The sequence below is a fragment of the Mustela nigripes genome, chromosome 3 (genome assembly GCF_022355385.1).
Source record: "Mustela nigripes isolate SB6536 chromosome 3, MUSNIG.SB6536, whole genome shotgun sequence".
NCBI classification, from domain to species: domain Eukaryota; kingdom Metazoa; phylum Chordata; class Mammalia; order Carnivora; family Mustelidae; genus Mustela; species Mustela nigripes.
This window is the reverse complement of record NC_081559.1, coordinates 194,444,669-194,457,359: the sequence shown is the minus strand read 5'-3', so window position 1 is coordinate 194,457,359 and position 12,691 is coordinate 194,444,669. Positions and strand designations below refer to the sequence as shown.

The 12,691-nt window shown below is 55.4% G+C and overlaps 1 protein-coding gene across 1 annotated transcript in view; it reads left to right on the top strand.

Moving 5' to 3' along the window:
• The window catches only part of TRAPPC9 (trafficking protein particle complex subunit 9), a 478,436-nt gene that overhangs the window by 85,443 nt on the left and 380,302 nt on the right, over positions 1 to 12,691 (top strand). Inside the window, exons 9-10 of the mRNA XM_059395212.1 lie at positions 1,725 to 1,851; positions 10,870 to 11,015. Coding sequence (XP_059251195.1) covers positions 1,725 to 1,851; positions 10,870 to 11,015 — 273 coding nt within the window. The remainder of the gene's footprint in view (positions 1 to 1,724; positions 1,852 to 10,869; positions 11,016 to 12,691) is intronic.

The window sequence follows — 12,691 nt, the reverse complement described above, 5'->3', positions numbered from 1 at the left end:
TCATCCCCCACGTGGAGGATGAGCAGACCCAGAGGAGGGGCGGGAGCATGGGGGCCGGGGCTTCCCTCGTGAGCGGGCCCAGCCAGAGGAGCTCGCTGTGGCTGTACCCTCCTGCTGGCCCTCCCGGTGTCGCTGGTCTTTTCTGCGGAGAAGCCAGTCTGCCGCTCAGCTGGGGAACGTACTGGCCTCGCGGGCGGCTCTGGGCTCCACAGGCACGTTCATTGCTCCTTCCCTTGGCGGGGGTTTACCAAGAGGGCGTCCTTCAGCTTAGTGGGATGGCTGGCCTGGGAGCACTGCCCGTAGGCTTAGGCAGGTTAGGTCGTTCACACGCTGTGGGCTGGAGCCCTTCAGGAGACTGATCGTCTGTACGGCGAAGGCGATGTCATTACTTAAGGAGTTTTGTTCATCTGGCCGAGGAGCCCGACTGTGTCGTGTCCAGAGCTAACTGGGTACCCTCCTGGCCTCACGCTCCCCGGAGAATGGTGCTCAGGCACAGGAGATGCCTGGGCAGCCGCCGATCAGTTCAAGTGTGTGTCCTTGCCTGCATATTTGCCATTTCTGGTCCTCGTCTTCGAGGAGAGCCGGCCTCGTGTTCTCTGGCGGTGCTGCCGCGCGCCTCCCAGTTCCCGCCGTCTCACTGTGCGCCGTGCGCACGCCTGCGGCCACTGCTCGCTCTTGCTTCGTCTCTTTCCGTCCCTGGTAGTTTCCTTAGAGGTGACGTCCCCCAAGGCACTCACAGGTCCCAGTGGAGCGGCTGAGCCGTTCCTCTGAACACGAGTCTGACTCCGCTTGCCCCAGGCCTCGCCGGGTGGGAGTGCTGAGTCCCTCTATGACCGCAGTCCCCGAGCACCCCGCCTTTCCCTGCTGGACGCATCGGAGGAAGGAGATGGAGTGAGCTCCCTTTCCCACCCGGCCCCCAGTTCCTGCTTCCCTTCGTTCGTCTGAAGGGTCAGTGAGAAGACCACACGTGTGGGGCCAACACAAGGTCTTGCAGAAGCCCTTTAACCGGCTGGGTCTCCGCCTTCCCGTTTGCAGACAGGGTGTCGTAATGCTCGTCTTCCGGAGTAATTGCCCGTTTTGGGGTGTGGAACGTGCTCTTGAGCTCCGAGTGTTACGAAGTCCATGAGCACGTGTTGAGAGCATGTTGGGGACGGCGGGCGAGCATTCTCGCATCCTCTCTCCCTCCTCGCGAAGGGACGGGTAGGGCAGAGCAAACAGTCTGACCTCACGAGGCTCTATTTTTGTACCAAAAATGTTGCTGTGGAGTTACTCCCTTCAATGTCTGTTATATAGATGGACCATAAACTCCTTGGGGACAGGGCCTGGCATTTTGCTTGGTTTCGAGTAATTTGTGGAAAAGTATTTGTCTGGTGATAAAATATCCTGATTCTCCAGTCCTGCTGGCCCGCTGGCTTTCTTGGAATTTGGTAAGAATTTATTCTCTTGGGAAATGAAGTCTTCTACAAGACAGTAGCTTCCTTTTTTCCTGTGTACCCATAAAATAGAGCAGTTGCTAGTGATTATTTAAATAAAGTGACTAAAGCTTTTGCTTTTTGTCTCTTGTGGTCAACGCCCCTTTATTTCTGTCAGAAGATTAGGCCCAAAGGACTGTCCTGGATTGTGTTAAGGATTTTATTTTGCTCAACTGCCCCCAGCCCCCCAGACCTCCAAAGCCCCCTAAGTTTTGTTAATTAACTCTTTTTTTTTTTTTAATTTCTCTTCAGAAAAGAAAGATGTGACTCAGAGCCTGGAGAACTACACGTGCAAGTGTCCCGGGACAATGGAGGTCCTCACGCTGCCCGGCGGCCCTGCCCTGCCTCCGGTGCCCCTCACCAAACTCCCCATTGTCAGGTACGGCTGGCAGCCCGCGCGGACCGGGGCCTTCACTGCTGCCGTGCGCTACAGACCTTTGCCATAAAAAAAATGTTCTTTCTTTATTTGTGCATTTATTTAGAGTGGGGAAGTGGGGCGGAGGGAGAGAATCTCAAGTGCGGGTGCGGAGCCTGACGTGGGGCTCCATCTCACAATCCTGAGACCATGACCTGAGCCGAAACCAAGAGTCAGGTGCTTAATGGACTGAGCTCCCCACGTGCCCCAAGAGCTTCCATTATGGATTGGGCCGGTGTCTGGTTCGTTATCTCGTTACGTCTCCACAGCAGCACTAGGCCATGTAGGTGTTGTGTGGGTGAGACGATTCGCCCATGGTCACCTGCTTGTCTAGAGGCAGAGCTGGGTGGGGACCCTGGTGTGCCGGTGCCTGGTTCCAGACCCCACATCGTGACCTCTGCGGTGATGACATGAGCCTGACCTTGCCTCTTCCAGTAGTTTCCCGAGTTCTCAGACTGTAGGCCCGGGCAGCACCGGAGTGGGCGTAGCTGCTCCTTTGTTCTGTGGGGCCTTTGCCAAGCCTCTGTCCTCTCTGCATGCTCGTGCTTTCAGACTCAGCCCAGGCCCCATTTTTAGGGAGCTTTTCCCGCTCCTTCCTCCTGCTGCCCTCCACCTGCCCTTGGTTAGAAGCGTCCTGGGATTTCCGGAGCATGTGCTGCTGGCCTCTTCCAGGGTCTGCCACTGTGTCCCGTCCCTCCGCGCAGCTCCTGGGGTTGGAGGGAGTGAGGGTCCTCTGGTACATGCCAAGTGGGCACTTGAAAGGGTTTAGGAGCTAATTTCATGATGATTTCAGAATTTTGGAAAGATTTGTTTGAAGACTGAAAGGAAGCAGTGGAATTGGACATTTTGCTGTTCACAGAGGTGCTGTGACTGAAGACGTGACCTCCTCGGAGACACTCCCGGCTTGGCCGTCTCTCCTGGGTTTCGCTCAGCTTTGCAATACCGCTGGGAGGGCCTGCAGAGATACGTAGCTTCTGTTTGCTTAGGAAGTTTTAAAACCCACGGCATTAGGTTATTAGGAAAAGAACGTGGAAACGTCTGTGGTGTGCTGCTTGATAGCCATGGGCATGCTTTCTCCTTGTGTTTCGCTGGAAGCACGTGTGGCGTTGCCAACATGACATGGTTTTGTTGTCAAGGTGACGATCGCGTGCCCCTGAGAGGTGGGACAGAACATCCCTGTGCACAGAAGTCCCCAGCAGGCTACCCTTGAATTTTAAGATGTTCCGATGGGTGTGCGTGGAGTTCATCGGGCATGGTTGGCGAGCTGCCCCATCCCAGAGCCTAGGCCGAGGCCTGAAGAGGGGCTCTTGCTTAACTTGGAATTTCTCAGAGCAGACCCGTAGCCCGCGGTGCGGACGGCCCCGAGCACGTATGCGCTGCTTTTGTTTTGCCTTGTGCTTGCTTGTGGCGGATACAGACTGAGGAAGTCAGGGTCCTGGCTGGGCCTTTCTGTAAGACTTCACGTAGAATGTATTTGATTTGGGATTAAGGGCATGATACATATTTTTTTTAATTGATGACTAGCAAAGCCTTAATTATTTCTCATCTTCATCTTGATCTGGATCGTTCTTAAATTTAGGCAGCCTTGCACAATAGGAAATCCTGAACCTAAGAGAACATTCTAGGATTTTGATGCTGCGTCTAGATTTCAAAGCCGTCAGGACTTTTGTCAGTGGAACTGGGTGGGTTGATCCTAGCGGGTTATGGGACTGAGGAGGAAAAGTGCTTTTCTCCACAGGGAGACCCCAGACGCAGCCCTAGATGGAAGTTAGAAGCTTTGGGTTTAATTCTTAACTACCATGTGGCCTTGGTTCTGTGAGCCTCAGTTTTGTAATCTTTAAAATGGGCTTGAAATTGCTCCTCATGGAACCACATGGTGGCGGTGCAGACTGAGCTGCAGTAAATCTCAGTTCTTACCTGGGAGACCGTTTACACCTACATTTTCATTGTTACTATTATTATTTTTTTTTTTTTTTTAAGAGAGAGTGAGAGCACGTGAGTGGAGTGGGGAGGGACAGAGGGAGACAGAGAAGCCCTAGCAGATTCCACATCCAGCCCAGAGCCCCATGTGGGGTCGATCCCACTTGGAGTTCATGACCTGAGCCGAAAGCAAGAGTCAGAGGCTTAACCTACTGAGCCACCCAGGTGCCCCAGCACTCCTGAATTTTCCAACAGCGAACTGACTGATAAAGATACTGTGATGTTGACATTTTAATCTCTTAGCTGCCTACAAACTACAACAGATGGGGCAGAGACATAATAGTCTGACATTTTGGCAAATACTATTAAATTTGCGGTGACCAGTGTTTTGGCAATGTATCTCTTTCGCTGTCAGAGTCTGCGCGGCCTGTACTGGAGAGCCATCTCTGACCGACTAGCTGAGCCTGGCCGGAGTCCTGGTGTGTTTCCCGAGCCTGGCGTGGTCACGGACCATTTAAGAAAAACTGGTTTTATGTACTTGCTACCATGTGTAGACATGTTCTTAAGGTTCTTGGAGACTCTCAGCTATGAAGATAAGCTCTCTCTGTCCCCGTGGCTCACTGATTGCATCCCTCCTGCCTGATCTCATTACAAACTAGAACTGTCACTGCATGTGATCACATGTAGGAAGCCGAGTGGACAGGCTCTTTACCGCACGGCAGAATTAGCGCTGCTGGCAAAGGGTAAGGAAATGCCTGTGGAAGCTTTGGGAAGTCCGTGTGTCTCACAGAACAGAACCCCACGTGCTTGCCCTGCATGGCTCATGAGGCCGCCTGTGGCCTGCTCTGTCTCCAGAGTTCATGTGAGCTCCCGTTCCTCTGGTGCCACCAGCCCCGCACACCTTGCAGAAGCACGAGGGTCCCAGAGTGTGGGACAGAGTTTTATTCCTTTGTTCTGGTGTCCTCTTCTGCTTGAGGTGTCTCTGCTGCCCTGCCCCTGCCCACTGTTACTTAGTCATCCTTTGAGACTGGTTGAAGGATTGGCTCCTCTGTGAGTCCTGTTCCTAAGCCACCGGACAGGGATAGGAGCAGCTCCTGTGTGCTTTGCACGGTAACTCAGCTGCTGTTTGGCTCTGGATGAAGGGGCCCGAGCTCTTTCCGTCCCCACGTGAGGCCACAGTGAGGAGGTGCTGCCAGGGGACCAGGAGGGAGGAGGGCCCTCACTAAGGACCCAAGTGCGCTGGCGCCCCGATCTTGGACTTCCAGCCTCTGGAGCTGCGAGAACGAAATGTTTGCTGTTCAAGGGCCCCTGTCTTTGGTCATCAGTCACAGCAGCCCGGGCTGATGCAGATGAGTGCTCGAATGGCCTGGCTTGTCCCAGCTGTGCAGCGGGCGGCACATCAGCCCTGAGCGTGATTCCTCAGGAGCAAGCCCTTACGGAGTCAGGCAGAGCGGCGCTGTCTGTGCAGCAGCAGACAGAGAGGGCGGGGGTTCTCGGATGCCCACCGAGGCTGCCGGACCCACATGGCTGCTGGGGGCACGCGGAGCGGGCGGGTGTTCGGAGTCTGCGCGCTGTGCCCAGCGGCCCGCACTGCCTGTGGGGTTGCCGCCCTCCTCCCAGACCGGCCGCCCTCGGTTCTCTCGCGGAGGCCGTGCTGCACTGTGGCCTAGGATGGCCTTCCAAGGACTCGGGCCTCGACACATGGACTGTGTTGGTTTGATTGAAAAAACCCCAGCCAGCATTGCGAGGAAGGGCTCAGCAATGTGTCTGTTTGAAGACACATGGAAGAAGTGTCAGTGACCAGACCTGCTGGGTGGAATCGTCAGACACAAGGGGCTTTGATGTTGGTGGTGCCTCCTGGCTGCAGCTGTGGTTTTAGGAGAAATGTCTGGAGCCGTTGTTCCTGTTGAGGAGTTGCCTAGTTTTGGGCAGTAAAACCATCTCGGCAGCTTACAGGACACACCTGCCCGCCCGTAGGCTTGGGTGTGTGACCGTGCTCACCCCGAAGCGGTGTAAAGTCACCCTGGTGCAAGTTAACCAAAAGAAGGGGCCACAATCTACCTCTGCTATGATTCTGTTCTGAAATTCAGTGAATCAAGTATTTATTGCACTCCTGAGATGGGCTTGGCCCCATGGGGAATGCTGGGGCTTCAGTCCTAGTCAAGCAAGAGCCAAGCTCACACTAGCCAGTCAAGCAGGAAGCCTCCAAACCTGTATATCCAGTTCCCGCTGGCCAGTGTGAGCGCATAGGAAGTCCCGTTAAGATGAGAAGCCATCTTATTTTATTCCTTCTGGAACTCTCCATAAAGTGGTAACGTACACAGAAGCAAGTAACGGTCATGTAGACTGTTCATACATCGCAAGTTGTGAATTATTAAGGAAGAAATGATGTAAAACTTAGACGCCATTTCCAGCGAACCCGTGGGGCTTTCCAGAGGGGGGACTGGAGGCAGGCTGAAGGGGCTTTAGCTGGTTGGTTCTGATGAGCTAACACTGAGCTCCTTCAGTCTGGCAGAGAGCTCTAGAGTGAATGAGGGTATTTTAATGGGCAAGGACCAAACCCTTCGGTTAGAATGACCTCTGAGTAGCTTTGGAGTGGCTTTGGTGCTCTCGTTTGTTTATTCTTAGCGAGCGAGCACCCATGTGCACAAGCAGGGGGAGGGGCAGAGGGCGAGGGACAGACCTCAGGCGGTCACCCTGCTGAGCACAGAGCTGAAACAGAACCCTGAGATCACAACCTGGGCTGAGACCGGGAGCCTCCCAGACGCCCCAGAGAGTTAATTCTCAAGTCATGTCCACACACAGCGTGGGGCTCCCACTCACAGCTGCACGATCGAGCGTCACACGCTCAACTTTTAAGTTGATTCTGTTATCTGAGTCAGGATGACAGGTATTTATTCAGAAAAGGGCTTAGAAGGCCGTGAGAGTCCGGGCGGTTTCCTTGGTTGATGAAACAGGACGGTCGGACTCCCAGATCCCAGTTGGGGTGGGGCGTGTCTAGAATCTTTCCTCCACACCCGTGACCTCCCCGACGGAGCTCACCCTAGGCTTTGTGGGGATCGTGAGAGGCGTGTGGTCCTGTCAGGAGTGAGAGCAGGCGCTCACATTTCACTGACCTGGTGGCCTGTGTGCGCTTGCCAGCCTTGTCCGTCGTGCCCGGCCAGGTGTGGCCATGTGAGTCACTGCCCATCTGCGCAGAGATACCTCGCGGGTTCTTAGGTATGTTTCTGCTGTGAGGAAGGTCGGTGGATTCAAAACCAAGGGAGAGGAGGTAAGCCGGTCTCCCCGACCCTCCTGTTGCCCGTGGGTGTTAGATCAGGGCCCCGGCCATTGCCCTGCAGAGCCCTGCACGGTCCCGTCAGCCGGAGCCTGCTGAGCACAGCTGGCCTCCGACCGGCGGCAGTGTCCGAACCAAATCTCTCCAGGCAAGTCCTGCTTTGGACACTTGATCCCTGGAACTCCTCTTTCCTGTAGGCGGCTTCGTAGACTGAATGTGGTGTTACTGGTTCTGGGGGATCCATGCTGAAGGAGCTGTGTCCTGTAGGTCATGTGCCTTGTGTGATTATTTTTTTCATAGGATACATTTCATAAGAAGGTATTTGATACTAAGTTTCGAGTTATGCATGAACCCAGTGGCCACTGTTGGGTTACTTTTCTGGCTGACCATATCTTTCATTCTGTAGGGACAGTATGACAGAAAGTGCCCCCTGTGGGCAGATGGCCCCAAGAGAAGGGGTTGAGTATTGCACAGCCCGGTTCTCCTGCCACACTGGCCCCCTCCCTTAGGAGGAGTGAGGGAGGGGCACCGTGAGGTCAGGACTGTCCCTCTGAGGATGTGGCAGCACAGAACAGGGAACGGAGCTGTCCTCAGCGAGCCGAGCTTGTCCCTGTTTTATAGGTGGAAAGATTGAGGTGCAGGGGTGAAGCGGTCTGCGCCAGCCCCATACCGGGCGGGTCCTTTAGATGGTGGTCAGCGTCTGCACACTCCCTAAATCTGCTTCTCCGGCCGACTGAACTGCCTGCCGGAGAGTGCCTCTGGGCTGGGTGTGTGCGGCCGGAGACCCACACCAGGCCTGCTGGCTCGGCCGGCTTCACGTGTGCTCGTCTTGGTCCCGGCACAGCGCACGGGTGTTTTTGGCACACTTGCAAACAGCTGGGGTCGAAACTCTTAATACGAGCTGCTCAGGCTTGAGTTCAACATTTTGAACGATTTGGGAGCTGAGTTAGAAATTCAGCTTTTGGAGGCACCTGCGTGGTGCAGTTGGTCGAGCACCCGGCTCTTGATTTTGGCTCGGGTCATGATCTCAGGTTGTGAGATCCGGCCCTGCGTCAGGCTTCGCACTCAGCGGGGAGTCTGCTTGGGATTCTCTCCTCCCTCTGATCCTCCTCCCCGGCTTGAGTGCGCACACTCTCTTGCTCTCAAGTAAAGGAAGAAATTCTAAAAAACAAATGCCAGGGCTGCCTGGGCGGCTCAGTCAGTTAGTGTCTACTTTTAGCTCAGGTCTGGGATCGAGCCCTGAGTCGGGCTCCCTGCCCAGTGGGGGGTCTGCTGCCTCCTCCTCCCACCGGTGCCCTGCTCGCGCTCTCTCCCAAATAAATAAACAAACAAATAAGTAAATAAAATCTTTAAAAAAATAAAAAACTTAACTCTTGGGCATTTATTCATTCAGTATTTACTGAGCTGTCTATCAAAGTATCGTAGCAGGCACCGGGTGCCCAGGTACCCCTGCCCTGGAGAGCTCACAGCTGAAGTGAAACAGGCAAGAAATTTTAAGTGATTCCGATCCTGCATGAAGAGAGCTTAGCGGAGTGTGTGAGAGCTTAGCAGGAGAACGAGACACAGTCCTTGGCTTTGAGGACCGTCTGCTCCCGTGGATTTTTGTGGGAGACGGACAGGAGCCATGTGTGTGGCCGTCAGTGATGGTCCAGGGAGGGGCGTGGGGCGTTGTGAGCGACTGCTGAGGGCTGGCGGGGTGTGCGTGCTCAGGGCAGGACTGCCCCAGGCATCGGGATCCCTGCAGCGAGAGCGCAGTGCTTTGTGGACTCTGAAACGGGGTCTTTTAAAGTCCATATAGGTTAGTCTGCGCCATGGCCAGAATACTGACCCTGAAATCAGAGAAAGATTAACCCTTACAACAAGGGCTTATGTCTCACTCACATGAAATTCAGTGCAAGCCGGACAGTTTTCCAGGGCCGACCCCGGGGCTCCTCAGTGCGCCAGAGCCTGTGTCCCTTTCTGCCCTGCCTTGCCCACCTCTGGCCTCCGGGATCCCTGCGGTGGGGGAGGAGAGCTGGAGGGCGGGGCGCCGCTTCAGAGCTCTGTCTCCTGGTTGTGTGACGTCCCGTCGGCTGCAGGCACCCACGGGCGCTGACGCTGCTCACCATCACAGAGAGGCACATGGAAACCGCGATGAAATCCCCCCTCGCATCTGTTGTGGCGGCGGTCATCTGGAAGTTGGGGGCAAGGGGCAGGGGGCCTCGAGCAGTGCTGGGGGGGGTCAAATCAGTCTGACCACTGTGGAGGTTCCTCAGCACATTAACAGAGCCCTACCCAGCAATCCTGCTTCTTGGGTATGTGTCCAAAGGGAATGAAAACAGGGTCTCAGGAGATGTGTGCACCCCACCCCGTGTTTATCCCAGTGTCGTTCATGATGGCCAAGTGCGGAAACACCCCACGCCCGTCAACAGATGAATGGATGACAATATACATGAGGAATTATAATTGTAGGTATAATCTCTTGAAAGCCGCCAGGGCAAAGAGGCTCCTTACTTACAGAGGGAAGCCCATCAGAATAACGTCAGACCTGTCCACAGAGACCTGGCAGGCCAGAGAGGGCTGGCAAGATGTATTCAGGGCACTCAATGAGAAGAACATGCAGCCAAGAATACTTTATCCAGCAAGACTGACAACAATACATATGAAAAGGGGCACGCGGCTGCTCTGTTGGTGGGACATGTGGCTCTTGATCTTGGGGCTGTGAGTTTGAGCCCCATGTTGGGTGTAGAGAGGACTTAAGAAAAAACAAAAACAAAAACAAAAAAATATGAAAAAAGGCATCCTGAAGGAGCTGAAAGGAAAATAAAATGAAAAGTCCCGGGGGACACGCGTGACCCCCCCCGCCCCCGGCCTTACCTGCCTGCAAGGAGACGACACACACAGGACAGGAGCGCGGGCAGGGTCCCCGCTGGGCCACCCCGTGTCCCTGCCTCGGAACATTCCAGAACCTAACCCCGTTTGCCTCCCAGGTTTCAGCTGTCACCAGCTCCCAGCGTGTGATTTGGGCAGTTTATTGTCTCTGTGGTGTCCGTGTCCTGACCGATGACGTGGGGGTCGGTCATGGAAGCCAGGCTAGGAGGGTGGCCGGGACGTCTCGTTGACACGATGTGTACAGGGTGGTGAGCGGGGACCCGCATGCGCTCCGGAGGCCCACATCCGTGAGTGCCAAGTAAACGGCCGACCGCTGGGAGTGTGAGTGGCGATGGGCTCACCTCCGTGGCGGGGAGGGCGGCGTGAACGCAGGCTGTGCTGATGGACAGGCGCCCTGGCTCTCCGTGTAGCAGACAGCGCTCTTTACCTCTGCATGTGGAGTCCTTGGCCCTTCCAGTCGGGGCTGCTCTCCTGTGTGCTGGGGGCACGGCCGCCAGGAGGGAGGCAGGCGGCGGGAGGAGAGAACTGGCCTTGCTGAGCAGTCGCTCCGGAGCCCTGATGCGAACCCTCGCGGGAGCGTGCGAGGCAGGCCCCTGGGTGCATTCTGTGGACGAGGAGCCCCAGGGGGGAAGGAGGCAAGGTGCCCGTGCACGGTCATACAGCTGGCGGGCCGTGTGGTGCGGACTTCGGCCTGGTCCTCAAGGCTGCCGGAGCCGGTGCGGGGAGCGGCTGCTGCCTGGGATGGTCCCGAGTGACCACGTGCAGCGATGATCTGCTCTGTCCTGCCGAGCCGGAGTGCCTTTCCCTCTGTTGCGCCACAGACCATTTTTCTGACACATGGTATTTGATAGTATTTGTGTCGGAGCCGTGCTAACAAGGCTGCTGAAGTATTTGTGTTGTGTTTGAAACCCTAGGCATGTGAAGCTGTTGAACCTTCCTGCCAGCCTCCGGCCACAGAAGATGAAAAGCCTGTTGGGCCAGAACGTGTCAACCAAGAGCCCGTTCATCTACTCACCAATTATCGCCCACAACCGTGGGGAAGAGCGGAACAAGAAGATAGGTAGGCGCCTTCCTCCTGGCTTTCCGGCTGTGCCGTGCCGCCTGGCCTCCAGCAGCTTTTCTAGATTCCGGTCTGTTCCCATATGTCTGGATAAGCTCATCTCGGTTTATGCACTTTGCTGCCATTGTCAGAACCCTGGGCTAGATCTTATTTTTTAAAACCGATTCCATCCAGGGTGAGTCTGCGGAAGTTCTAGAAACTGGAAGACCTCTGTTATCAGGACAACAGGAGAGGGATCATCTGAGCCCAGAGTGGCTTCAGGATCGTCCGAGATCAGAGGGTGACTTGCACTTAGACCAGCCTGGGGAACGGGAACCATGTGACAGTCTCTGCTGGCCCTTGTAGCCCAGGCCTTGTTTGCCTGGGAGCTGAAGATGCCGATTCTGAGGGGTCTGGTGGGGCACTGGGGACCGGTGGAGCCACGTTTCGGAGTAGAGCAGAAGCCCGCATACATTCTTGAGACTCTAAATGTGCTTTTTTCTATGTGCCAAGCTCCACACTGGGTCCCAGCCCTGCCCCCCTCCTTCCTCCCGGCAGACCCAGGGCTTGTGGCACCCACTCTGTCCTTCCCGAGGCCTGGCCTGGCTGCAGGCGTTCTTGGCCAGCTCCCGCTCCCTTGGGCCCCCCTGACGTTTTGGATGATGGTGCTGGTCACTGCCATTCGTGAGCCTGTGTGTCACCGTGTCAAAGCAAAGGGGTGGAGAGGCCTGTCTCTGGTGGGTGCTTGCCCGCTCTCGGAGGAGTTTCAGCACAAGACCCGAGAAGCTTTGGCTCTCTGCTTTTGAAGTGCAGTGCTTTCTTCTTCTCTTTTTTTCTACTCAGAACCCCGTGCCCTGGATACAGCAGAAAGGCAGGCTGGCTTGAGGAGGGCCTTCATCCCCGGTGCAGGTGCCCTCACGCACCGGCGGTTCCAGCTCCCCCGCGGCGCCCTGCGGCGCTCTGCCTGCCTCTGTTCTGCGGCTCCTCTCAGCTGCCCCCACTCCTCAGACCCAGCCGCACGGGTCTGTTCTAGGAACAGAGCAGTCTTGGTCCTGGCTGTGCCCTCTGCCGAGGCTCCTCCCCGGGCCGTCCCCAGACGGGATGCCCCCCCAGTGCTGCGTGCCTTCGAGGCCCGGTTCTCTTCACAGTCCTTCTGTCCCCGTTTGTCGGTTTCTGTCCCCTCCCTCCATTTGCTCACTGCCATGCTGACGGCGGTTAGGAGAGTGTTGCCCAGATGCGGGAAGGAGTGGGTAGATACTATGAACCCCCGGCGGTGGGTATTTAGGAGGGCACGTATTGCATGGAGCGCGGGGTGTGGTGCATAAACAATGATGTTGGAACACTGAAAAAATAAAACAAAATAAAAATAAAAATAAAATAAAAGATATTATGAACCCCATTTTACAGTAAGGAAACTGAGATTCAGGGAGTTTAGGTGACTTGCTCAAGCACCTGGAGCAGGCCTTGGCTCGTGCTGCTCCCGTGCTTGTTGGCGGGCACCGTGGGGCTCAAGGCCAGAGGGACAGTTTGAGAGTTAGGCACATCCCATGGTCTCAGGGAAGAGTTTCTAGAGAGTTTCTAAAATTCCTTCGCAGCTGCAAGCATCTCATAATAAGCCTTATTCACAATTAGTTATTTGAACACCTTAAAAACACAGTGTTTCCTAAGGGAGCAGGTTGTTCCTGAGACAGAGGGCA